Raw genomic sequence first — 27,589 nt, 5'->3', positions numbered from 1 at the left:
ATCATTATCAGATGTGATTGGATCGAGATGCACCTGTCTTCTGTTGCCTAGAGACAGAACTACTCAGGTGAAAGTCAGTTAGCTTTGCAAAGGTCTGGACTGTTAGGTAGGAAGGACACACACCAACCTTGGTCGGCATTGTTTTTCCATGCAATTTGCCCGTATTAAAAATAAGAAACTACCACCTGAACTGTTAGAGGTTCACGGTACACCCCACACCTTGGAAACTGCAGATGACAAACTCGTTTCATTACCTAGTTCTTAAGTGATAATTCCAGTTTATTTGAACCTTGTTCAAGTGGCAATTATTGTGGCTCTATGGGCTGTGCTAACTTTGCGCTTGCAACTTCTGTTACAGAGATTTGGTCGTAACGAGGAGCCATACATAACAGTATCATCCTTTTAAACATTTCCACACTGACGGGAAGTACACACAGAAACTAGTTGCCTGGAACGGCAGTTTTGCTAACTGTGTTAAGGTTATCCATCTGGAGGTGCTGTCTGTTATAATCTCCCAGCATTAGGTCAGCAGGTATATTCATCTCCTTACACTGGTCTGTTTATATGTATGAGTGTGTGCTGGTGCTGCAGAGTTTGTAGCAAACAAGCACATGAAATGACATTCACCTCCCATCCTCTATTTGATGTGGGTTCCGCTTCCAATAAATCCAGCCAGCCACCAAACCGATGGACGTCCTCATAATGGACCACGGGGTAATCTGTTTGTACATTGAGTTAGATCAGAAGGTAAGTATCCCCAAATGGAGATCCCTAATGTAGCAAAATGCTGGTCCAGGTGGCTAATGTACTTTCAGCCAAACAAATAAAGCAAAATAAGCTTGCACTGCTCCCCCTGATATACACTGTTTGCATGCTGTATTCTCTCTCTCCTTGGTTCCCTGAATTGCGAAGCTAGCGTGACCCACATAACCACAAAAATGTGAAACGTAAAGAATACAAGACATGGAAATTTTAACGTCCACAGTTCCATTTTAACTCGGCGGCTCCATATGCTGTGGAAGATGCCATGAATTGTATCTAGAAAAGCAGTATTTGTGTTGGGAATGAGAATTGATACTGTAGTCATTTTTATTATCACACCAGGAGCAAATATCTGAATATGTGACTGTTTTTACCAGAACTGTTACCAAAACTCTGGAGAAATTTGTGCCTGGAACACCTGACAAGAATATGAACGACATCTAGAGCATCACGGGTAACTAGTCTTCTTATTACACCAAGTCACACACACACCGACACGCAGCAGGATTCTGCAGTGTTTTAGGGTGACAGTGATCAACGGGCTGTTGAGGTTGTACAACCTGCCATTACATCTAATGGGATGCTGGACTATCGTCTGCGCGCGTGTGTGTGTTGCAGGGAAAGTGACAGTATATTTTGCAGAGGTATGAATATTTTATGGAGTGAACTCATTAGACGCTGGGCCTCTCGGGAGCTCAGAGGAGAGTTTGTTTTGTTCCAGATTATTTGTGTGATGAATTATACATCTCTGGGACTCAACAATATGAAAACAACACGGCTACAATTAGAGGGAGAGGGCGGAGAGTTATATTTACACTGTGCACATCAAAAAGAGGCCTGGCCCACTTTAATGTCTAGCACGCACAGCTCACACACTCTATGAAGGACACTCCTTTAAAAAAAAAAAAAAACATCTATAATGGCATATTTTTATATCACTTCATATTTAATTCAACAAAGTGCTTCTGTTTATTTTTTGGGTGTAGTCACAGCAGATACAAGATGTCAGGGATTTACAGTCAGCACTCCAAAGTCTTTTAAAGGAATTGTCAGACTTTTGGAGGAAATACTCTTAGATGTGCCAAAGTACCACTGAGAATGTATTGATGAGAACTGTATGTCTTTTGGTTTCATGATGACACACCTTATCTCTGACTAACAGTTGGTCCTCTGTCTATGTAGATGGAAACTCTGATTCTCAATGTCAGACGTGTGAAAAGGATTGGTTGAGTTCCTCAACAGATCTGAAACCATGCCTACTGATAAAGGTGGTATGCACATAAATAAACAGCACATACAACTAACATAGATGAAGTAAGTACACCACAAGGTTTATCCCACTTTCTAATGTTTAAAGTCTAAATCAGGGGTTCTACATTAGGTGACAGTGATTAGAACCTCCTTAGGTACTGAAAGAACCTTACAGGTCTTATTTAAAAATCTAACTTCTTGGGTCTGGTGTTCTCTTTGCTGTTAAAGTCTGTGGTCCTTTTTAGCTTAATGAAGACGTACAATTGAGGAAATAGAAAGCACTGCAGTGTAATCAGGGTAATCCAGAAAAAGAAACGAAAGCAAGACAAAACTAAGGAAACCAGGAACCAAAGGAGCTGAACAGAAACACTAGGAAACACGAGGGTATGTGAGCAAGCGGGTAACTTAACAGATGACTTGACGAGGGGAAAGACAGGTTGCTGGGTTAAGAAGACAGGAGTGAAACCAATGAGGCAAGGAGCACGTATGGCAAGTGAATTGTGCCACAGATTACATACTAAAGGAGATGGGCTCTGAAATGTACGTGTTTAAAGGGCAGCTTGACTCTCCACATCATGGAGAAGTACGTCGTCATTACCGCAACGGCTCGACTGCAGCGTCGCAGGGAAGTACATCGCCACCATAGTGCTGGAGAAATAGGGTGAGTTATTTTCATTTGTTAGTTAATTAGATACATTTTCATTTCTAATCTACTTAAATGAGTCAGCTACACAACTTGCAGACTTGTAAAATAATGTAATATATGCACATAGTAAATATTATGAAAGATTTTTCAGTGTCCCTTATATATATATATTTGGTTCCTTTATAAATTCTTATTTTATTAATAAATTATAGAAAACAATCTGTACTACATATTTACCACGTTTGAAGACCTAGCAATTCTTATATATAGATATATATAAAATAAAATCCCATTATCTTTCGTGTGACCTTTTTACTACTATATTGTACCAACTCCACTATACTGTACTACCTGCTTTCCTAAAAATCATTGCGGTCACTAAGTTCTGGCAACATATTTTTAGAAGACGTGTATCACACTGCTTTGAGGCGACATGCATAGTTCAGAGGTACTTGGCGCACACAAATTTTGTAGAAGTTTCGAACATACACTGCCGCCGGTAGACATTCCACTTTGCCACTTTTTCGTTTGTAAACCCAATCAGTCCCATTCAAAATTTCACACGGTCTGACGGTGACTCCAGGATAGGCTGCACCTTCTCCTTCCTCTGGTAATCCTCGCTGTGGCACCATCCACCCGCCATAGAGCGCGCAGATAAAAGAAACAAGGTAAGACAGGTAAGTGAAATCACAGGGGTGGGAAAAGATAAAAACGGGAAGTAAATACTTAAATGCAAAGAGAAAACCAATTACAAAAAAATAAAAATAAAAGGAAACAGAACTGGGTAATAGAAGGCACCAAAACACAATATCATGACAGCTTCAAACGCCAATTTGTCCAGGACTGATGTAATGAGAAGACCCTCTGATGCAAAAATAAGTATCCAAGAACCAAAAATGTTCATCACTGGATCGATATCCAAGTGTATGTGTCCACAATCACAAAGTTAATGTAACTGTAATTTTGACCAGCATGCAAGCCATTCCAACAAAAAAACCCAAAAAACTTTGCTGTTCAAAATGAGCATTAGATAAAAACTGTGAACATATAGACAAATATCAGGTCTATTGGAATAATAAGCTCGAGACAGACACCCAAAGGCAGAGTTGTTTGATCATAGTCAAAGGAAACTGGCGATATATAGCGTCAGATGGGCGTCAGACATGCTACATTTGATAGCTGAGCTGGCTTCAGTTTTTTTTCCTCACTCCACCAATTTCAAATTCTTTATAGCTATATACACATATTCAGAGTCCAAAGCACAGGCACTGTACATTTTCTATCGTAGTAGTTATCCTGTTTTTGTTGCTTATCTCTATGCTTCTGTCTAAGACCAACCACTCCCACTGATCTTAGCCACCGATCCATCACCTGATGGAATCAGTAGGGCTCTCACCGTAACACAGCTCCACCATTCATTCCTTGCCACACTGTCTTTGTGCACATTGCCTGAACCTTCCAGCCATTTATAGTCCTGTTGTATTTTTGTTTTCGACCTTTGCTTGCTAACCTGGAACTTGATTTATGTCTGGCCTTGTCTGCCTGCCTTGGAAGTGAACTCGTTCAAGTAAAATACAAATAAACTTTTACTTGTCTTTTTGTAGTTGTGCATTCGGGTCTATCCTCTAAGCTGTGACAGGTCCATGCACAGACAGGATGCTATAGATAAAACCAAAAAGTAAAAAAGGGAATTTTTATATTTATCCCTCGCAATCAAATTCAACTTGCAAAAGGAACATCATATCATTCATTCATTCATCTTCTGTAACCTCTTGTCCTGTGAAGGGTCGCGGGGGGCTAGGCTACGGCAGCGGCGGACTGATATTATCTCCGGGCTAGTGAGGCTACAGAGGAAGACAGTTCCGGTTTCGCTGACAATCACGCGAGATTATTTAGCTGCTGTCAGTCCTCCTAGGCTAGTGGGAAGGAATCGGGATAACAGGAGACTATGGCCACTGCTAGCTATGCTGAGATTTCGGAGTTTGAGGACGATGAAGATGAGGTTGTTTTATCAAATCAGCCGTACCAGTTTGAGCCAGAGTTGGTTTTCGTTTTGACGCACTACTACTAACACGCAAAGTAAAATTCCGCTGCTGCTGAGAAACTAGTCCCTCAAAATGTTTTATCATTGAAAATGCAAGGTTGGTTTAATTTCTAAAATGATTCTACCAACACTGACATGTACATCGATAGTCCGACGTTATAATACATTTGTCTCGGGTGTTCTGCGGAGCAGTTATAGCTGTTTTTAGTGACAGGCTGGATGTTACCGTTGACGCACGCTAGCTCAACACCAGTTTAGCAACAGTGATTTGTGCAAATATAAGGAATGGATCAAATGTGCTGAAAACGGTCTCCACCGACCTATATCACACCGGCTCAGTTGTAAATGAGGCCCTATGTCCGAAATTCCGGAGTATTCCTTTAAACTTATTGGGGACAGAAGTTAAAACTGTATTATAAATAGATGGCAGATTAAATCTCAGTCCACCTCCTCTGTTTAGAGAAGGTTTTTCCAATCCGACATAGATGGCTTCCTTTACTCCCCTTTCAAACCATCCGTCTTCTCTGGCTTCCCACCAGTCCTTTAGAACTGAAGAAGTTACTCAGATGAGTGGTGAAACGTCTTCTCAAAAAACTCTACAAGTGCATTCGCTTTTTTTAAACGCATTTTTCTTTTTTTGGACATACATGACCTGGATGACTGAGAACCTTCACACACAATAATAGCTGGAATCCATTGAGGATTTTTGTTGAAGCATAATGCCTCATCTCTTGTTAAAATGAAACTGTTATTTCTTAACAATACTTGAAAAATACCATTTAAGAACATATATTTCAGTTCTGTCTTGCTCCTGAGTTTTAACTGCCGATTCCTCCTCATGTCTGGATCAGCAGCTGTTACAGAAACAGAGCAACAGCGCCGCTATCTGGTCAATTAATGACATGGAAGCAAGTTGCTGAATTTCTACATCAATTTCCTATTTTTAGTGTTTTAACAATTTTTATTTATTTATTTGTAATTAGTTATGTTAGTTATTTTGAAAATGTTCACCTTTCTATTTTGTTCACTGGATTTACAATTGATCAGCCAGATTCTCCTTCACACCAAACCAAGAATCACATATACAGTTAATAATACATTTAAAGAAATAATTCACACTATATTAAATAAGTTGATAAAAATTTGCCCCGACAGCAAGCCATTTTTTTTTTTTTTTAAATAGATAATTTAAATAATGAAAAATGGAGCAATAAAAATTTAATTGAAACAAAGACCTAGAATTTTAAAAGTGTTATTGAGTAATTATAGATATAACCAGAATTCCTACCACATGGTTGTATGCCTCCACTAACCTCTTCCCGCTTAATAGCTAAAATATCATGGCACAATAAATTCAGCCTTTAAGGTATAAAATGTTGTCATTTCAGATATTCTACCCGAAAAAGGTTTTGTGAGGTCCCAGTGACCTTTGAAAACTAAATACTCATTAGTTCTTACTTGAGCCCAAATCTGAAGAGATATCACATTCCTGAGAATGGAACCTGAAAACATGAGGCTGGCTCTGGCTGCAGCTGGCAGAGCAGAAGACAAACAGTAAAGACACACACGGTCAGTGATTCAATAACATATTTTAATTTTTCAGTGTTTTAGTATAAAAATCCCACCAGCCTTCTATCGGCTGGTTTCCGCTCCCGTTGGCTATAACTGTGGTTTTTCCCAGAGAATCAGCTAAAGTACCAAATCTATTTACACACAACATCCACATCCAGAGGGGCCAAGAAAACAGGAAGTCTACCCATTGCTACCCTGTTGAAATTAAACAACAAACGCTATCACCTCTCAGATTTAATGCTATCAATCCAAAAAATAAAAAAAGACGACTCACAAAACAGAAGAGGAGGGGCCTCTACACGTGGCTCCTAGTGTGCCCGTAGTTTTTTTTTCTTATGATACTCTCTCTATAAAGTAATGCATATACATTTTCTGCTTTACAATAAATTAGTACAGGCACATTCTCTTCTCTCCTACAGCTGACTGTAGTTAAGTTCAGGCGGAGAAGAGGATTCCGTGACATTTTACAGAAGACTCAAACTCATCACAGCACACAAACAGAAAGGCTAAAAACTTGGAGAAAAAGAAAAACCCAAAACACATTAGTGGGAAACCTGTGGGCAGCAGATTTTTTGGTTTTGGTGTGAATGATGCACTTTAGGCATTTTAAACTTTGAGTGATTCTATATAGATTTTATATAAATATGTACAACAACAAAAAAGTAGTCCAGTAAAATCATTCAGGTAAAAAATGCACACACAAAAAAAACGTAATGCCAAAGACGAGAGAACTTGAAGTTTGAGAACTCAATAACTTACAAAAACCGTACAAAAGAAGCTGAAAAAAAAGTTCAATACAGTATGCATGTTTGTTTTTTCTCTGTAGAGATAGCACCAGCAGAACGACGTGGATCATTATCTGTGTATAAATATCAGAACGCCGTTTACCAAAACAGACTGAGGGAGTGAATAAATTAGTGTCAGGCCTTGTACAGGATATTTACAGGAGCTGCTGCTGTCACACACACACTGATGGACAATTTCATGGCAGTGGGATTGTTGCAGCAGTCTTGCAGCACATTTAAGGAGGTCAGAGGTCAAACTCTGACACATTCAACAGCTTTAGACCTGCGATTTATCAGTCCTCACAGCCTAGGATTATTTTTTTTTCGTTCAACTCATTGCACCCGCTAACCGAGTCGTTTTTCGTTGCATAGCTCTTTGACAAAACAGGGTGACCATCACAAGCTACAGTATTTCACACGGGTGGGGTTGATGTGTTAGGAGACGTGGACACGATCTGGTTCCAGTTCGCAGGAAATGGTAAACATGACAAGTGAGTCTATGTGTGTTGTGCGTACGAGGCAGAAACAGACAGTGTCTGCCGTGACTGAAAACCAAAAGATGAAAGGAGAAAGAGGAGAGATGAATGATGGGAGGATTTATGAGGTGGAGGGTTTGGGAAGATGGGACGCAGGGGCTTCAGTCCGTGACGCTGGCGCTCGGCACAAGCTCACTGCTAACACGGCTCAGGTGGTTCATGGCTCGGTCAAAGGCGAGCTGCACAGTTTTGCGGAGGGAAGAGGAGTGACCCTCCATCAGCTTAATTCTGTCGAGCGTCTTGTTGATTCCAAAGGGAGCCATCTTGGATCTAGGAAGCCATTGCCTGGTGAAAGAAAGTATGGTTTCTGAAAATGCTCCAGCATCATTTACCAATAAGAACAAGGTGGAGTTTAGGGAGTTGACCCTTAAGAGCCCAGAGCTAAGACAGACAGTTTTCAGGGAATCTTAGTGACTGTTTAGGAGATATATAAATAAATAATTTGTAATTTTTAGGTAGTAAAACTGCTTGCGATTCAGGGAAACAATCATATGACTGTGAACTGTAATAAACGTAACTAAAACAGTCACTGGTAGAATCTGCAGAGACTACAGTGGCAGGTGTATTAGTGAGGATCAAATTATTTATGGCTGACAGCATTAGTTTGCATTCTTTTAAAGTAGATTATATCATCTCTATTTTTCTCTAATTGCAGCCTTTCTAGTATTGAAGGGAGGTGCTGAGTGCCTCACCAGCTGCGCCTGCTGTCGAAGAAGTGGACGAGGAAGAGTTTCTCTGCGGACCTGAACTGCATCCGCTCTCCGGCTCTGAGAACGTCCGGCGGCGGCAGGGGAAGCCCCACTCCGTTGTGCCGACACTCCGTCTTCCGAACTCTGGGGTCCATGATCTATGAAGACCAAAAAGAGGGGTGGACACGAAGTCAGGAAGCCTTCTCACAGTAACAGGTCTGGAGTACATCCTAGTGGCTTTGGCCACAGAGAAGAAACCTGCATTTAGAGACATGAGCATGCAAGTCAGAGTCAAGCCCAAAACGACCTGAGCGAAGTGGCCCCACTGCACACACACACACACACCAACCAGTCCACGATCGGCCAGCTGGAAGCTCCTACATGGCTACGAGCACAAATCACAAGCTACAGCACGAACAATGGCAGAGGGACAGATGGGTAATGAGATACAGAGGGGACTAACACTCACTCACCAGGGCGGGGAAGGAGGGATATCCACTACATTTAGCCCAAACTAGTTTAAGAGGCTCCAGAACAAATGGAGAAGCAGCAGTGGGCTTCCACACCTCTACAGGAACAACGACAAGCAAGTTATGAAGGGTTCACTGCAACAGAGAACACAACCAGTCTGAACACACAGCCATACTCACTGGAAAGGAGGTAAACACACACACACACACACACACAACCAACCAGTCTGACCACAGAGCCAAGCACGCCAGATGAGACACACACACACCAAACTTCAGCTCATAAATATAGTATTTTTAAATTAGGATCTTCAGTATTTGGCTTGATTAGCTTCTGAAAAAGAAGGTGTACCAACTTAGTAGACTACACTGTTATTTCATTGTGTTGTACACATTTTATAATTAATATACATCAAAATCACAAATAGAATCTGTATCAGCAGATATCAAATATTAAAGGACCAGGATCAGTATTTGTAGGAAGGACGGAATTTGACATCTGACTGCATTGGTTTGCTATGTACAGTAAGTGTTAACTTATACTTATACAGAACAGCTTTTCCACTAACAACACCTAATGAATCTAAATCAGGGGTCTTCAACGTTTTCCAGGCCAAGGACCCCCAATCTGATGGAGAGATGGAGCGGGGACCCCCTACTTATATATATATATTGTATAAAATTGTGTTTTATATTAAACCGGTCCTATAGTATGGCACAGCAGCATAGATCGTTTATTTACATCAAGATGGTTGACTCTGTTGCCGTTTATGATCACTACTATCAGGAAATCGCCCATAAATATATGTTATATAATAGTTAGAGCCTTGATTCTTTTCCCCATAATCCCCAAGCTGTATAACATTTAAAAAGAACTTCATGTGTGTTTAAAAAAAATTGTGGAGGTGAATATAAAAAAATGTCTAATCAATCAAAACATTTTCGCGACCCCCCTGCAGTACCTCCGCGGACCCCCTAGGGGTCGCGGACCCCCTGTTGAAGACCTCTGATCTAAATAAACAAACCCAACCAGTCTAAATACTGAGCCATACACATAGGAGCTGAGCAAACACGTGTGGGGTGTTATCTGACATTTTTTTTTAATCCTTCCTGACGTAATATCTTTATGTACGCTGGTGTCATGCTAACTGACTTGACTAGTCACTTGTGTAATAACAATGAACAATGTAGTTTTACAAGTTAAAATAATGAGAATCACCAGATCACTAAAATACAAAGTAGCTGATTGGATATCGTTTGTGGCCTTGGTTTGAGTCTATAATTTAGTCTGAACTCACAGATCCTAACGGCTGCCATTTCCCTTTGGCCTCGTCCAACACAGGCTTCCTGTTTCTGTTTTCTTCTCTCATTTACCACTTCCTTTGCAGCTTAAACCTGCAGTTGGAAGTTTGAGCCTGGGCTGATTTCATCCAAGGACTTCAGGGCCCCTGAACCACGCTCTGAGAGCCCGTTTGTTAAACACCACAACTGTGTCAAGTCGTAAATTCCCATTCTAGGCTTTCTGAAGGACTTCAACATCAGGACATTAAAAAATAACTCATTCAACGTTGACGCTCTCCGTTTTGCAGATGTAGAGTAGTAGAAAAGAAAGGATGTAACGTAAGCAACGAATAATAAAACAACAATACATGCAACAGTATTAGTACTGAGAGACGGGGACTTTTTAATAAGTTCAGTAAATGTCTTCAGAAGACAGGGGTTAGAGTTGTAAAGCAAAGCCTGCCATGCTGTTTCATGCAAACCCATCAGATGACACTGGTTGCTGAATAAGTGGACAGATGCAGTTATGTTCACCTGAAGAGACCTTAGCACCTTTGGGGAACTCTCCGTTCTCAATACAGGTCATCAGAGTGCTTTTGTCGTCCACAGTGTTTCGCCGAGCCGCCACTGGACGCCCTTTACTGCTTTTAGACACAATGACGGGGCTGAAAGAGACAAAAACGAAGCTGGATAAGAAAAATATTGAAACGTAATCTGGTGGATCAATCAGCGCTCAGATCAACCAGATGAAAGATGATGATTAATAAAATCCTCTGATATGGTTTTTGACAGATCTCGCATGATCGCGCAACAAGACTAGTCCACATGTGAGGGACTGAAGCTACAACCCTAAGAGCTCCGTCAGACCTGAAAGCAGACTGGAGGTACGACGACAGAAGAGCTTCATCAAAGCATAGAAATATCCTCCTGACTATCAGGAAGAACATTATTGTTCAGTCACATTTTTTTTTTTAAATTCCACAATCTTTGTAAGATAATTAGAATACTAGCCCCACCCATTCACATTTGTTTTCATTGAAAAGCCCTAAATGTCCTCTGTAGCTAGCAAAATGATCTAATTCAGTCGAATGCAGTGGGTGGGAGATATTCAGGTTTACAAATGTCCTCCACAGAGGACTAATTTGAACTACTGGTAATCAGGAGGACATGCAAAATGAGCCAGCTTGTGGTAAAATATTGTGGAAATACAACAAATCTCCAGAACCAATAACACTGTTAGTTTTATGAAAATCTCTCACCGATATTGAATCAAAACAAACCAAATCGGGACCTTGTGAATCAGAATAGAATCGATTCAGGAAATGAGTAGCGATACCTCGCCCTAGCACGTGCGGATGTCGAATGTAAGCATATTGTGCCACTTCATGTCTGTAAAATATGTGAAATTGTAGCGCAAAATGAATGAGGCAAAACGTGACGCTTTGGAGCAGCCTCTGCATGCCTCCGTCAACTAAAGCCACATGAACAGTTTCTACACTGTGAGGTTTCTTTTCACTTAATCTGAGTTTTGATCTCAAAGTGAAAGAGTCTCATTACAAACTGCAAACTTCCGTTATCTGTGAGCAACATACTTCCTCCTTTACTCACGTTGTGTCACAGAGGATGCTTCCACTGGAGGAGATGCTCGACTCTGAGGCACAGCGGCGACGAGGCTCCAGCAGACGGGGAGATGCTGAGACTACCTCCTCCTCCTCCACCACAAAACCATTTGCTATTCCTGAGGATAAAAAAAAATAAACCTCACACATAAGAAATAGTTCACAGTACAATAAAAGGAGCAACTGTACACTGACTTGATTGTAAAAATGGTTTTGAAAGTGTATTGTGTTTTTATGGCAGTTTTGTTGGAACTGAAGCATGATAACAAATCTGAAAGGGTACCTGTGCCGAGACGTTTGATCGGTGACTCCTCATCATCCTCACCATCAGCGCTGGTGCTACGGGTTCTTTTCTTGGGCAGGAGGAGCGTCTCCAGTCGTGGGATCACCACTGACAGGAAGGTTTTGGCGCCCAGGGGCGGTGACAATACACCGGATGCCTCTTGACTCTTGGGTGGCTTCTGTGGGCTGGCACTCTTGGACTTGCGGAAGAGTATGTTGGTCCGTCGGTTGCAGGTGCCAGATGCTTCCATGTGGAGGTCACCGTTGGGGAGCTGCGGGTCTGGGATGTGCCCGTTGGGGGTCTCCAGGGGCACTGAGGTAGATCTGTTTATGCCATCATCAAGCTCCATGGGAGTCTGGTCCAAGAAGGGTGCCATAGCCTTCAGAGAGGGCGGCTCCGAGTTGCTGGGCGAGGTGTCGAGCTGGGATGGTGAGGTTAACAGCTCTAATGTTGGTGGGGGTAAAGACTTGTCCTCCCTGGGTGTGCCAGGGCTTGCTGGAGGTTCAGGTAGTGGTTTCTCTTCTGACTCTGTTGGTGTCCTACCAGGATCTGGGGCGGAGTGTGGTGGTGGTGGTGGTGGTAGGGACTTCTTCAGGCTTATTTCGCTGCGGACTTCTGTGATGACCTTTTTGAGGAGTTTGAGCCTCTTGCTGCGGGACGGGCTGTGCTTCATGGCCGTGCTTAGATCCAGCTTCTCCAGGAGTTCCTTCAGCTGATCTTCCAGAGGGGTACGCTGACGATAGGCAGGGCTAAGCAAGCGATCCACTGATAAAGACACAGTCATATGACATCAGTTCATCTGCGTTTCATCTCCCCAGCACATGACATATTAACTGATTTAAACTGCTGCGCAAACACCACATTTAACATTTCAAGTCACTCCTGGTGGATCCATTAGTTTTTGGTCAATACAATAAAGAAATAGGTGCAAATCATGTTTACAGGAGTTATTCTTCCAACTGCTTCAGAGAAGAGAAATGACTAATCTGCAATTTCTTGCATTGATTCACTGCTTCTATAAGATCACTTACCGTCCTCCCAGGAGAAGGGGGGAAGTGCCTCCTGCTTTGGGGGTTCAGGTAGAAGTAACCCGCTGGGGAAGTCAAAGCCGATTCTGTCGGCTTCTCTGCGGGCCCTGCGGAGGATGGCTCCTCCATGGTCCTGCATCCGCTGAGCTGCCTTGTAGAAAAACGTGTCCTTGGCATTGTATTTCATACAGTTTGCAATTATGAGGTTGAAGTCAGCCTCAAACTCCTCTAGGCTCCTGTAGTTGTGAGCATCGATGCGTTTCCTCATGGTGGAGAAGTCCATGGGGTCCTTGATATGGTCTAGGTAGTCAGGGACCTGAAGGGGATAGGAGACACATCAGAGGCTGCATATCATGAAGAATGGATGACAGCCTGTTTCGTTTTCACTGAAAAACATCTTTAGAAAGCCAGTAAACAGTAGATTACAGATTCTAGTTCCAAACATTTAAAACACACAGGGTTATCAGCAGTTTCTGTTTTGTGGTTCGGGGTGTGTTCAATAAAGGCTTCACTTCTACAAATTTGTATCTGTCACAAGATCTCACAAGTTGTAACACACAGACTAATAATAAATAAACAACTGTGATAACAGTCCTGTGTCAGGAATAGGAGGAGTTCCTAATGGTTGTTTTATTGTGGAAATTTGATAGTTGCATGAATTGGAAAAAGGGCTTCTGCTCTGTATCTAATTGTTTTAACTTGTCTATGAACAGACAGATAAATGGTTGCAGACCTCCTTGATGTTGACAGGCTGAGCGAAGATACTGTATTGGTCCTTCTCTTGTAGTTGACCAAGCACAGCTCTCAGGAGTATGTTGAAGGGGGTCAGCTGGACCTCCAGCACTGACTGCTGTAGTTTCATCTGATGGTAGAAGACAACCCAATAAATTTAATACACATAAACAGCACCAGACACCATCAAAAGTAACACATCAGTCCTTATAATCTTGTGTGGTTTTCCTGAGCTTCACCCTTTGTTTGGCAAGTGTGAATGCTCTGGCCCTTTCTTCAAGACTGTACACAATACATTATTATATCAATAAAATGTATTGAAATTAATGTATATGCAACACAAAACGCAATCTGTTATTTTAGCTATTAAAAAATAAGCAGTTCCCCTGGCCAGTGAGTCAAAATGTTAATTATGGACCCTGAATAAAGGGAATTTATTGTATTTTGGCAAGTGAAAGTTATAACTAAATTGATATGTGTGATTCAAGTGAATAATTTCCAGAAAGAAACAAACTATTTTCATCAAGAAGTACAGCCTGTCCTAGTTGTAATTCGGGGGGAGGTGAAATGGATGAATTTTTTTAGAAATATGTCTCTAAATAATTAGTTTTGGCCAAAAACAAGCTATGTTAGGTCACAGTGACTATGGCACACTAAACTCTACGTAATTCCTGAGTTTGTGCTAAATTTCAAAGAAATGTTCTGATGGCATTCCTAAGACACTGTGCTCACAAAAATAGGATGGCCATACTGACAACCCTAAAACATAAAGCATGAATAAAAAAGTAAACAAATAGTAAAGTGGTTCAATCTGTGCCCATAATACAAGGTGAGTCAACTAATTTCGCAACTTTGGGAACGAATGATTTTCTTGAGGAACACAACAATTTATGAATAACAACATTTTTTTTTTCTGAAAGTAACTCTTCAGCATTTAGCAAGAACTGACATTTCATAGCAACACAGTAAGTTTGTGAGAGTAAATTAAGTAAAATCATAGCCAGTATAGTCATGGAACTTTTGTGTGTCCGTTTGGTAGGTGCCTGGAAATAAACCACATGTCCCGACAAAAAACCTGCAGTCAGTATGCACAGGAATCAAATGAAGCTTTAGGCTACAGAAACAGAAAATGGACTCCTACCTCCTCCCTCTTCATTTTCTCTCTCTTCCTGATGAGTTCCAGCAGCAGACGGGCTCGTTCAAGGTCGTGGCGGAGACGGTGCCACTCTTTTAGCTGCTCTTTCAGCGCCTGGTTCGTCTCCATGCGGTCCTGTAGTAAACACAAGCTTGTGCTCAGTAACAAAAACTGCATCAAACAATAATGCTTCGGCCTCTAAAGCTGGAATGTGTCAGCAGGACTGACCGTGTGCTTGGTTTTAGGCGGCTGGGGGTTGGCCTGTAGTCGGCGGATCAGCGGTACATTATTCCTCGACTGTCTTTTAAGCACCCAGTAGCTCAGCACTCGCTCAATGAAGGGCCGCTTTCTCTGAACTGCCACCTGGTTCAGGATGGTATCAAAACTGACCCATGAAGAAGAAAAAAAGGTGATATTAACCACTGAACACAAAACATTCTGTCCAACATGCCTGTTTTCTGCATGCTGACAGACATGAAGAAAAGGCTACTAACAAAGCGACACAGGAATGGCTCTCTAGATAAAGAAAACTGAGCTCACCTTGAAGAGGTGATACTAGGACCAGAGGTGGTAGGGATCTCGGGTTCTCGTTCTGTTTCAGGCTCTCCTCTCTTACTCTTTTTCTTCTGCCAGCCCTTGGCCCGGGCCTTCCCCCTCTTGTCCGACCTCTTGTGACAGGCTCCATTTTTGGGGTGCAGCTCCTCGTAGATGTTGAGTGGCCGACGATCGCAGCCTTCAGGGGTGTGGCTGCAGCAGTAAGCCGTCTTTTTCACAGAGAAAGTGGCAGTGCCGGATGAAGTCACCTCTTTGACAGGCTCCATTTTCATGTAGAGGCCAGCCTTCTGGGCACAGCTGACATGGAAAGCAGTGTAACAGTTGATCTTGTCGCACTGGATACAGGCTCCAGCACCCTTCTCCTTACACAAGTAGCAGGTCAGCTTCCAGCGAGCAGGAGGGATGTTGCGCACACCATCGATTGGCTCGATGAAAACTGTGTCTGAGAAGCCAACTTCAGGCACCCACAGAGCGCACGCTACATGGCCCCAACGGTCGTCGTCTGTCTTCTTCAGGGCTCCACCTCGGTTTGGGCAGAAAACACACTCAGCTGGCCGCGATGGACACTGTAGGCAGTGACGGCACAACCACTGGCCCTCAGGAATGTATGGCACGCCGTAGCACTCCTGATGCACTGCGATATTGCAGGAGTCACAGAACAAGATGACATTACTGTCCGCTCCATCTCCGTCCATGCAGATGCAGCAGACAGCATCTTCGTCTACCAGTGACTGCAGGTCACTCTGACCCTGCGTGGCTAAGTATGATTCCTTCTCAAAACGGTCCATGAGGAACTCAAACAAGTTGTGAGAAACCTGACTGATGCCTTCACTCTTTCTTTTTTCATTAATGAGCTCCAGCCATGCATAGTCTTCCTCGTCCATGTCGTATTCCACCTCCTCATCTAGCTCCTCCGCTGTCCTCTCAGTGTATTTGTAATAAGCAGCCGGCCTCCTCGGTACCACGGGCAGATTATATTCAACCGTCCTAACCTTTGGCTCCAACAGGCCACTGGAGCTGCTGTGAGAGGCACTGCTGCTCTGCGAGGCAGTGAGAGCTGCGTTCTTCTTCTGGTTGTTTTTGAGGCGCACAGAGCGTACCAAGACCTGCTGGGGCTTTTCGTTGTTTTCCTTGTTGCTGTTACACTCCATAATCTCCTGAGCCGTGGGGTCATCATCAGAAATGATGTCCAGCTTGTCATAGATGCTGAGCCGGTGCACTCGGCCATCCACCTCCAGCTCGACCATTCGCTGAGCCTGTGCGTACGTCAGTGTCTCACGGTTGGGTGATGGCTTGATGGGAGAAGAGTCCCTCTTTAGCACTGTTGTGCGGTGATTTCGGCTTTTCTTCTTCATGCTGAAGCTGTGAAGGCCCTGAAACCCAAACAAATGAAATAAACAGTGTCACTGACTCACTGATGTGATGTTGTGGCAACAATTGCTGGACAAGTGCAAGTTTTCTTGTCATTATCTTTCCCTAAGAAGCAACAACTAGCAAACAGAGAAGAGTGGTGGATGAAACATAACATTAACTGAACCAATGATTAACAGCCTTAACCCCCAATCCTGCCTTGAATGAACCATGTTGGGCAGTTGATGTGTTTACACAAGAGTATCACCACCTATTCCAGTCTCAGAAATAAATGCATCTTTTGCAGAAATGCATCTTTTCTTCCGTATTCCATGTTTACAAAAGTTCTGATGATTTGTATAAACTACTTTTAACAATTAAACACATAAATGACTTCTAAAGGGTAAAATACATGATATCACACACCTCTACCAAAAGGTAACCACCAAGAGCGCTGGGCAACTGAGTATGCTTCAGGATTTAAGCACCTTTCATTGTGAAACAAAGCAGTTACTAATACAGTCTCTATCAATTACGAGACGCAGTTAAGTATCGTGTGGAATTTCAAAGTTTAAATTTCATGTAAACTAATGATCATGATTTTATTTTTATTTTATGAACAATAATTGCAATAATAACAACTGCATTTAAAAAAAGAGATAGTCATAGAAAGGAAACCAGCAAATGCCTCCTCCCGAGATTTTTTGTCTCAACATTTCAGCCCTGGCTGTACGTATCTGTATCATTAAACATGTGCTGTACTGAAAGCAACATTTAAATTCGTGGCTCCAGAGGTGTGTGATTGTACGCCTTTAATTTGTGAGCTCAACGCGTTTTCAGTTGGCTGCTAAATAGTACAGGGGGCGGAAACATAACGCTCACTGGTTGGATAAATGAAAGAAATGCACTGAGAGCAGTGTGCTTCCACGCCGACTGCAGGGAGCCTCGGCAAGCTGTTGAGAGCTGCTTGTTGATGAATAAGATCGGCTAACAACAGCAGCAGCTTCAGCTCATTCTCTCCCCGTCTGTGCGGTGAACAGTTTTTGCTAGCCACGGATAACCTTAGCTCCTGATGTACGAATTACAACTTTCATCTGGGTGATTTCCCAAACCTGCTTCTAAGTTGCCAACTAAACACAGGCCAACGGGGGTCTGTTGCAAGAAAAGACAGCCCGGTGGTGCCCCCTACACAGGCAGCGGTCTCTCCGGTCGCTAGTTGTATGCATTAGGACACTCCGTCCACAAACCAGGCTAGCGTTAGCCTGCTAGCACTACACTAACTGAAGGGGGAGGAAATATGGCGACCAATACAACAAGAAACTACCTCAACTGAAAAAGTTGGCTTCTTCTCACAGCGATATAGATTGTTTTTGAGTTTTAACCTGTCCAGACGGCAGGTGATATATATTGTAAACGCAATGAAGGAGTGAGGGAGAACTTACCTCGGTATTTTCACGAATTCAGCTTATAAAAACAGCAGCAATGGCGGTGCGGCCTGCGGAGCGGAGCGGCAGTTAAATCCACATTCAGTCCGCTCACCCAACAGCGGCCGCAGCTCGCGCTGAACCGAGTGAAACCTGAAAGTAACCGACAGGTATCCAGGGCGACGGAGCCGGTTTTGAGTGTTATACTCAGATATCAGGAAAAATACTGACCGTTGGGACTGAGGGAAAGCAGTTAGAAGTGGCAGAGCTCAGCGGCTGCCCGAGCTTCTCTACCCCCACAACAATGCGGTTGTGAGACGGTGCGTCGTGACGTCAGCACGTATGCGCACATACCAGGAAGTTGGTCGGTTTGTTTTTTTTTTTTCCTGAGGGGTGATCATAGAATGTGAATGGGGTGATCCATAGTCTCTGCTAGATACACAGGACATGGGTGATCCCGACACTCCATCCGCTGACATTTCATAAACATGGTATATGGCAATCGTAATCCTAATGTGGGCACACACCTGTCTGGACAATGATCTCTAAAAAAAAAAAATATTAAAAAATTCAGGTTAGAACAACTTGCCACTGCTATTTTTAAGAAAAAAAAACAAAAACATTCAAACAGCAAGAAAAAGTACATCTTTCTGGGGGCTATTTCCAGCGGCGGATTAATCCACATTCAGTGAGCTTGCAGGTATCTGGGGCAACAGGTGAAAAAAGAAGTATAAATGAGGAGCAGCTAAGAATACAGAATTCTCCATTCACATGCATGTTTGAATGCAGTTTTAACAATTATTTTTCTCACAATGGTTAATCCTGGTAGATAAATTTTAGTTGGAAAGACCAATTGTAGCTAAAATGATTAAACGTCAGCTTCCCTACAACTTGATTTTGTTTGCAGACTGACTTAAAATAAAAACAGTTAAGTCTTAAAATAAAAACATAACTATAATGAATAGTTTGCCTCAAAGAAATGACTTTAATTTTTAAAATACAACATCTTTAAAAGAAACCTTATGTATGAAAAATTCCTTCATAAAGAGCATGAAGTCAGACAAACCAATAAAAAAAACATACTCATCCTTTAGGTCTAGGGCATGTTGAGTCCATAGAATAGACTCTATAAAGTCTATGGTTGAGCTTAGCTGAGCAGAGAAAGACTGGAACCTGCTGAGCTATGCTAAACTTGCCCTGGATCTATGGCTGTACTGAATGCACAGAAATGCACTTGATACCCATCTTCTTTTCCGACAGGAATCTACAGTTCCTTTAATGATCATCTGTATTGACAGGTTTTTCCCCACTCCCCAGGAGTTGGTTACAATCAGGAAGAGCTGGCCAGTGGCTCTGGTGCATCTTGGCTCTGGTTGGGACTGACGGATGGAGCATCTTCTCTGGACAGCAGATTGTTTTTGCGTAGGTGGCAGGCCTGCTGGTAGGGGGGGCATATTGGAGGCTGGGTGGGTGGGGTGTACTGGTACTGTTTACCTGCATCAAGCTGAGGAAAGGCAAGAAAAATAGACCCATGAGAAAACACAAACACATTCTTCTGATAATCTAAATCAAGCTTTTGGGTACTATAGCAAGTAATCCCTGAAGCAAGCTGGCTGGTTTCTGTGACTTTTAAGAAGAATCGAGCTGTAATCTGCCATTTATTCACTTAAATGAGCCATTTAACAGTGTTTACTAGTTGGCTAAACCGATTTTGTGCTGATTGAGAAAATGCATTTCTTTAAGCCCAAACACACCAAATCGACATCAAAGAATTCAAGGAAAAAAAAGGCAGACTGTGACATCACCTCAAGTTGACTGTGTCTGGACTAGAAAGTTGCACTTGAACACGCTACAAGTAACTCTTCAAACCAGGAGGTGAAAGCAGTCTGTATTCCTCATTAAAAGGGGAAACCAGAAGAGGTAGAAAGCTGGTTAGCTACAAAGAGCAACAAACTGTTCCATAGACCTGGCTTGTTCCATAGGCCTCTTGTGAAACAAGCTGACAAAATAGTCTACAGTAATTCATTCTAGGTGATTATGTCCTTGGGCATTTGAATGTTCAGATTAGATGAAGATGAAATGTGCGCCCTCATGACTTTCGTTTACTTGCTTTCGCCAGTTACATTTGTCCTCTTGCGCATTGTTTCACAAAGTAGAACAGGAAATTAAAGTGATATTTCACAATCTGTGGCCGATTTAACATGCTGAATTGGCTAAAAAAACACTACCAGACGTCTGACTAAAAGTAACTCGTGGCAGGTGCTTATCAACAGCCCGACGCCAACAAATGACCGACCATCAACTTGGTGGATCACAGCCCTTACACTGATACTGAAGGTGGTACAACTTGTGCATTTCTCTCCCTCCCTCTTCTGCTGCAGTAAATATGTTATCTGATGCACTGCAACTGATCCAGAAAAGTTACCAGTTCTGTCTGCCGTTGTGAGTTATGTACAAGCAACACTGATCCTTAATCAGACTACACCCGCTAAACTGTTATCAGATTCACGAAAAGGACCAAGAGTCTTTATCTCAAGTCATGTTTTTAACACATTTATGTTGATTTGTACACAGTAAGTAATAATGGACTGGAATATATTAAGAATGTTTAAATAGATTTTCCCTTTTTAAGCTTGTGAAGAAAACACTCTACAAAAATTCACCATACTCCACTAGATTACAGGAACTCATTAGTTTGCATCTCAAAAGGCTGATGTCATAAACATTCATGGACTATATTACATGAAGGGGTTTGTTTAACAGATTATCCACAAAGAAGGATGTTTTTAAAGCATAACCAACAACTTAAACTGAAAACTTTCATATAAATTCATGAAAGTTTAAAGAGAAAAAAAATCACCTGCAGAGGGTAGGTTCTGTCTGAGTCGAAGGCGCTGAGGTCACCACATGCCAGGAAAGGAACAATGACGCGGTTGGGACCCTCTAACTGGTTAAAATCCACATCTAAAGGACACAGACCAGAAGCCAGACAGAGAACAATTTGATTAAGATAAAGAATGAAGATTTATGCTGCTCAAATAGATACAATTAAATGAAGGCTATGCAACTTTTGAAAGAAGAAATTACATATTCCTGGTCTTACAAATGAGATCATAAATTAAATATAGAGTATGCGCCACTGATATACACCATTGTTTAGTGCAGTACAATCAAGAGCTCTGCTGTAACAGTCTCTCTGGGTCTTGTGTTAGCTAATGCTAACTGACATTACAGAGCTATGCTCGTCTTTTGCTTTCCCATGTCATTTTCTGTAAACTTTAAAGCAAGAATTAAGATGCATTCCAGGTTGAACAGTCTAACACTTATTTAGACGTTTCTAAAGTTTAGAAAGAAGAACAGGACCAGAGCTAAACGATGCTACTTCAATCCTCCACTAGTTGCAGATGTGTTCTCAGTTACCATAGGAGTGATCCAACAGAGGGTTGGACATGTTGGGGACGTAACCTTCAGGAGGAGAGTAATTCTGACAGACTACAAAAGCCTCTGCAAACAGAAGAAAAACAACAGATCATTTATGTAGTTTGTCAACATAGTCAATGCAAATAGTTGTTTAGTGAATAAATGTGGAAAAAAATCAACAACTATCTGGATTCACTCTGAGAGGATCCATCTCTTTTATCCAACATTTATGAAGCCTGGCTATCATTCACCATTCAAACTGGAGATAGCATTTTGTGTCTGGACATGAATACTAATAATACATTTTTGTTTTCTTAAAGATTTAAACAAAATATCAAATAACATTTGCCCAAATGGCATCCATTTATTATACATACACTTTTTTTTCAGTAACCTGTAAACACTGTAGTGACTCACCGATACTTGAGTTCCTGCTGCTGCGAGGCTTGGCGCAGGTCACACCACTGAAGAAGATCTTCAGTTGAGAGTACAGCAGTGTCACGTCTTTACCTCGGAAAATCTGAGACATGCAGGATGGACAAGAAAAGACAGAGTTAATATAGGCTGCTGTGACAGGAGACAATGAAACCCTCTGCAAGTTATTATACAGTATACAGTATAAAGTAGTAATTTAGGGTTTGAATAAACTGTGGCTTAAATCTAAGAGTCTTACTGTTAGATGTCTCCATTTATCTGTTTATACATAGTTATTTCGGACACCCTTGCTTTGAATTTGGAGTAAATTAAAAATATTTCAAACAAAAAGCATACAACAAACAACTGAAACATCTGTCAAAGATACAAAAGGAAAACAACTGATTTGAACAAAAAACTACATTTATTGTGGCTGCCACCTAAACTCCAATGAATCGACTCAGGCTGCATCTCTGCACTCAGGCTAATGCAGGGTCACAGCATGGTCAGATACTCTTAGAAGTCAAGCAGAAATTGCAGGGCCTGAAGGGCATGAAGAAAATGCTGAAGTGCCAAACAGCAATTTTATGAATGACTACTTGAGACCATGTGCAAATTATAGTAAAGGTTAGAGACAGACTGTCTAAACTAAACTTGCTTTTTAAGACCTAGTGATGTCAGAGTGGATTTTAATTATCCATAAATCTGATCAAAGCTGGACTCACCTTGGCCACAAACGTTCCTCCTGGTTTCAGGACGTGAGTGGTGATGTTCAGAGCCTGAGAGACAAACAGCCGTCAGTGTGACATTATGTGACGCACAGCTGAACACAAGTGCACCTCTTTACTCACAGCCAACAGGAGCTGCGCCTGGATGTACTCATCCACGTCATGGAGACCAGTAACTATGGAAACAAATCAGAAAAGAGAATAGGGGCGAGGGCAGGGAAGAACAGTGGAGACTCAAGAAACGAGGTCAGCGAGTGTCTCACCGTCTGGAGCACCGTCACACACCACCAGGTCGGCTGGCTGACCCTCAAAGTGACGGATTATCTCCTGGGCTGTTGACACCTGAGAGGAAGAGGACAAGGCAGGCCATGTGACACACAACCACACTAAGGCACAGATGAGATTAATAACAATACAACATTTGTGCGGTGGAAATTTAGTCTGGGATCGCTCCGTTGGGAAGTGACTGTGCTACGGCAATGATCTGCCAGGCTAATCAAGGAACTGACTTCTATTTCTTGTTGACTGTAAATCTCGGCTCCTGCTTGGGCCAAAACAATCTTTGTTGGTAGTTTTTTTTTCAGGGTCCACTTCAGCATAGTGATTATTTTTGATATTTTTTAATAAACATGGATGGGATGCTTGAGATCCCTAGTAGAGGTAGAAAATGTTTTTTCAAATGTTTAAAATACATATTAAAAAAACAAGTTGCAAGTTTTTCCCATGTTATTCTGAATCTCTAGATTCTCTCTGGAGAGTGCAACATTAGTATTACCAATTCACCCACAGTACATAGTAGTTTGAGATGCGCCAGTTTGAAATAAACCATAATTATCCTTTAAGGACAATGCAAAGAGCTTAAAACAGAGTTGGACACTGAACCTTTATGGTACTGTAATTACTGTCTTAGTGGCTCAATCAACCTATTCAAGGGACACTACAATCTATTCTGGAACTGACAAGATCTACAACTAAAGTGACAGCATCTGAGCTTGAACATAGTATCAGGTGCAGGTCCCGTTCTGGGAACAGTTGAAAAAAAAAAATGAAGTGGTAATGGTCAAATCTTATGTATTATGCTATATTAAGGTCCTGCAGTGGATCAGTTACATGTGTATAACATGTACTCACCTTGGTAATGTCTCCCTGGATCTGAGTGACCCCTGGAAGAGGAGCCATGGCCTGCAGGTCCACCGCCACAATCTTCACCTCCTCACCCTCATCACCCTTCTCACCTTTCTTCTCCTGCCCTCTGAGTGGGGGAAAAAAAACATAATAATAATAAGACTATTACCTATTACCTATTACCTATACCAATTATTAAAGTAATAATAAATGAAACCAGAGGTGACCTGAGTTTGCGACTAAGGACCTGACTCCAGCTGCCGGGGGCGGCACACAGATCCACTGCTCTGTTCACACCTGAGAAGGAAAAGAACCAGAAAAAAATACATTTATTACCACACAGTAGAAGAAAACAGCCAGTATGTTTGTCGCAGAATGTCAGCAGAAAATGAATGGACAACTATTTTGACTAGTAACTATTTGTAAAATGTTCAGGTTCTAGCTTCTCAAATACAAAACGTCCTGCTCATTTTTGTCATGTATAATAGTAGAGATTGGTTAGTCAGACTAGGTATTAACCTCTGTAGATCAGCACTCCGTTTGACAGAGAGTTATCTGATTTTGGGTAGAAAGTTAACCACTAGAGGTTATTTGAGATTTATTTTCAGTTGTTCAAACCCCAGACTGTCTCGTAACCAAAGTGGTTAGTTGTTGCTTCGAGAGCACAGCTGACACAATACACAAATTAACCCTATGAGAAGACGTCCAGTTTAATGGACAACAGGGTGATCAGGCTCTGGTTTTTTTCTCATAGCCACTTGTGGGTCTCTTGAGATGATCAGTTGTAGTAGCCACCAGGTTCTGTGCTGTGATGAGCACAATTTCACTGTGCTTTTGACATTTTATATAACAAATGATTAGTCAATATAATTGTCTTTCAGGTGTCCTGTAGTGGGTGTCACCTGTGAACAGGTTGAACTCGTGGTCAAGCTGCAGCAGCTTGAAGGCGCTCCTCGCTCTCCAGCCCTCCTCTTTGGCCAGGCGGTAGTATATGTCTCGCTTGTCTTTGGAGGAGCGACCCATCCTGACCTCTGACAAGACACACGTACAACACAACCAGAAAGATATTTATACTCATCTCAGTTCCATGAGATAATAGCAGCTGTCAGTCTAGATTACTTTAGCATTATCACAGCTTAGTATTTGTCATTTGAACCTCTTGTATGACAATTAACCCATTTGATGTAGAACAATGAAAAGTCCCTAAAAGGCAGGAAAAACAACAAAAAACAAAAACAAATTCCTATTCCAAAATTAAAAACTGCATCAATTGCCCCAATATCATATCAAGTCGCTGATACCACGTTCCATTTACACTATATATTACAAAAATGACTGGTGTATGATTTATCTTCAAATAACACTGTTATCTGACCAATCTTGTCTAATTCACTTTTTATGCGCAGCTTGGCATCTAGTGCAAATTAGACTACCTATTTCCTAGATGTCTGAGCTAGTTGTTTGATATAAGCTTAGTATCTGAAAATATACATGTTTACGCTCGACAGAACAAGTATAACAATTACAAATAACATCATTTAATCAGAGTTTATTATGCAGAAAATTGTACTCACTCTTCACGTGCGGTTCCGGTGTTGACGATGAAGGACCCCCCTAGCTCTCGACGGCGCCTGTTCAAAATGACAGCACTTTAGATCATAGAATGCAGAAGACCATATCTTCTTCTTCTTCTTTTTAACGAATTAATACATGTATTTTTTTTAACGTGTTGTATTTTGTAATAGAATAAAAGTGACAGAATATATCTTTCCTTAAATGCATTGCACTGTTTTCGGGTTTCTCAGCAGCGGCCACACGAGGGTGGCACAGATACATTCAGACTGTTTTCAACTGGAAAATACGGTGGCCCTGAAGTGCAAATCACAACGGCAAAAGCGAAAACACAACGGCAAAAGCGAAAACACAACGGCAAAAGCGAAAACACAACGGCAAAAGCGAAAACACAACGGCAAATCAGAAAACACAACGGCAAAAGCGAAAACACAACGGCAAAAGCGAAAACACAACGGCAAAAGCGAAAAGCGAAAACACAACGGCAAAAGCGAAAACACAACGGCAAATCAGAAAACACAACGGCAAAAGCGAAAACACAACGGCAAAAGCGAAAACACAACGGCAAAAGCGAAAACACAACGGCAAATCAGAAAACACAATGATGATGTGAAGATGGTGAAGAAAAGAATCTCCGCTGACGCCGTCTTTCTTGTATATAAAAAGGTTTATTACAAAGAAATTCAGCATCTAAGTACAAGCACCCAGGATTGCTTGGAGAGGATTCAGTGCCAATCGAAGTCGCTCTCCCGATTTCCGTCCTAAACCCAACTTATATAGTCAGGTTGTTTTCGTCTACAACTTAATGCATACCAGCTGAACATGAGCTCATATCACACATACTATACACCATACCATCTTCTCCTACATAGCATATTTTCTTAGGCCTCCCAAACTATCACTCCCAACTTCAAGTCTGCTGGTCCTGACACTAATATAAACACTTAACCATCTGGCCATCCGCCAGAATCCTACAAGAATGTTTTTCTTTTAGAAGTCAATATACCTCACTACCCTTTCCGTTTTGGTTAATGTCGTTGTGTTTTCTCTTTTGCCGTTGTGTTTTCTGATTTGCCGTTGTGTTTTCGCTTTTGCCGTTGTGTTTTCGCTTTTGCCGTTGTGTTTTCTGATTTGCCGTTGTGTTTTCGCTTTTGCCGTTGTGTTTTCTGATTTGCCGTTGTGTTTTCTGATTTGCCGTTGTGTTTTCTGATTTGCCGTTGTGTTTTCTGATTTGCCGTTGTGTTTTCTGATTTGCCGTTGTGTTTTCGCTTTTGCCGTTGTGTTTTCTGATTTGCCGTTGTGTTTTCGCTTTTGCCGTTGTGTTTTCGCTTTTGCCGTTGTGTTTTCTGATTTGCCGTTGTGTTTTCTGATTTGCCGTTGTGTTTTCGCTTTTGCCGTTGTGTTTTCGCTTTTGCCGTTGTGATTTGCACTTCAGGGCCACCGTAGGTAAAAAGATGCCTATTCGTTATTAAAAAAAATAGTCCTAACACCGGTTTCGAAGATACAGAACATTTTTTATATACTTTTTTATTTACTTTTTTGTAATTGTGACAAAGTTCAGTCGTTTTGGAAATCCCTTTATGACTACCTGAAAGTCAAATAGATAAGCGAAGTATTTTTATTTTTATTTTTTTACAGTACCTAAGCACCAAAAGGCAGGCAGTTTTATCAACAATAGTATTATTATCACGTTATGGAATATATTAAAACATGAATCAGTCAACCCTTCACAGGAACAAGCGGTTACAGAAGATGAATGAATCAACTAATGAAGAAAAGTATTAAAACCCGCAGCCATGAAACTTGTTCTAGCCCCCTCTTCTGTAATTTGCTTCACTGTTGTAATGGAAATGTCTCACATAATCAATACACTTAGGAGCTGCTTTAACATCTAAGTTTTGAGGTATATGTCATATGTTCTGTAGTATTGTAGCTCTATAGAGTCCGAGAGCCAGACAGATAGTTGAAAGGAGTGAACAATGTGACCTCCAGTAGATAAGAAGTTTAAAACCAATGTACACCAATGTGCTCGTTTGCCACTCTCAGTGCTTGTCTGTCCTGTGAGCCCATCTGTAGATGCTGAATTGAATACACAGAAAAAACAGAGTGTTCTGATTTTTCTTAGAAGAGAATCCTGGGAATCCTGGGAATCCTGGGTGTGTCGTTGG

At 41.7% G+C, this 27,589-nt stretch overlaps 3 protein-coding genes across 4 annotated transcripts in view; 1 reads left to right on the top strand and 2 right to left on the bottom strand.

The window, feature by feature from the left end:
• LOC311496164 (chemokine-like protein TAFA-5) overlaps positions 1–27,589 on the top strand; it is a gene marked incomplete at its 3' end in the record, with an annotated part of 146,711 nt that overhangs the window by 110,431 nt on the left and 8,691 nt on the right. The window lies entirely within an intron of this gene.
• LOC311495905 (bromodomain-containing protein 1-like) lies at positions 7,738–18,689 on the bottom strand. Its single transcript, XM_084555554.1, has 11 exons — positions 18,181–18,689; positions 15,374–16,761; positions 15,062–15,218; positions 14,840–14,968; positions 13,700–13,828; positions 12,970–13,282; positions 11,939–12,703; positions 11,645–11,774; positions 10,571–10,701; positions 8,289–8,443; positions 7,738–7,881 (listed from the first exon to the last, which is right to left on the bottom strand). The coding sequence occupies exons 2-11, from the start codon at positions 16,741–16,743 to the stop codon at positions 7,867–7,869; spliced, it is 3,294 nt and encodes a 1,097-aa protein (XP_084411680.1). The 5' UTR covers positions 16,744–16,761; positions 18,181–18,689; the 3' UTR covers positions 7,738–7,866.
• On the bottom strand, positions 18,914–25,521 carry ftsj1 (FtsJ RNA 2'-O-methyltransferase 1). Of its 2 annotated transcripts, XM_084554618.1 has the most exons (11): positions 25,424–25,521; positions 24,752–24,880; positions 24,077–24,146; positions 23,856–23,976; positions 22,988–23,066; positions 22,848–22,900; positions 22,722–22,775; positions 22,000–22,102; positions 21,583–21,666; positions 21,023–21,126; positions 18,914–19,666 (listed from the first exon to the last, which is right to left on the bottom strand). In XM_084554618.1, the coding sequence occupies exons 2-11, from the start codon at positions 24,870–24,872 to the stop codon at positions 19,493–19,495; spliced, it is 963 nt and encodes a 320-aa protein (XP_084410744.1). In that variant the 5' UTR covers positions 24,873–24,880; positions 25,424–25,521; the 3' UTR covers positions 18,914–19,492. The 2 variants fall into 2 exon arrangements, with proteins under 2 accessions (XP_084410744.1, XP_084410745.1); XM_084554619.1 differs by lacking the exon at positions 25,424–25,521 and having other exon boundaries at positions 24,752–25,144.

The sequence above is a fragment of the Chelon labrosus genome, assembly GCF_963514085.1.
Source record: "Chelon labrosus genome assembly, chromosome: 11".
In the NCBI taxonomy this organism is placed as follows: domain Eukaryota; kingdom Metazoa; phylum Chordata; class Actinopteri; order Mugiliformes; family Mugilidae; genus Chelon; species Chelon labrosus.
Note: the sequence above shows the minus strand (reverse complement) of the source record. Positions and strands in the feature narration are given on the sequence as shown.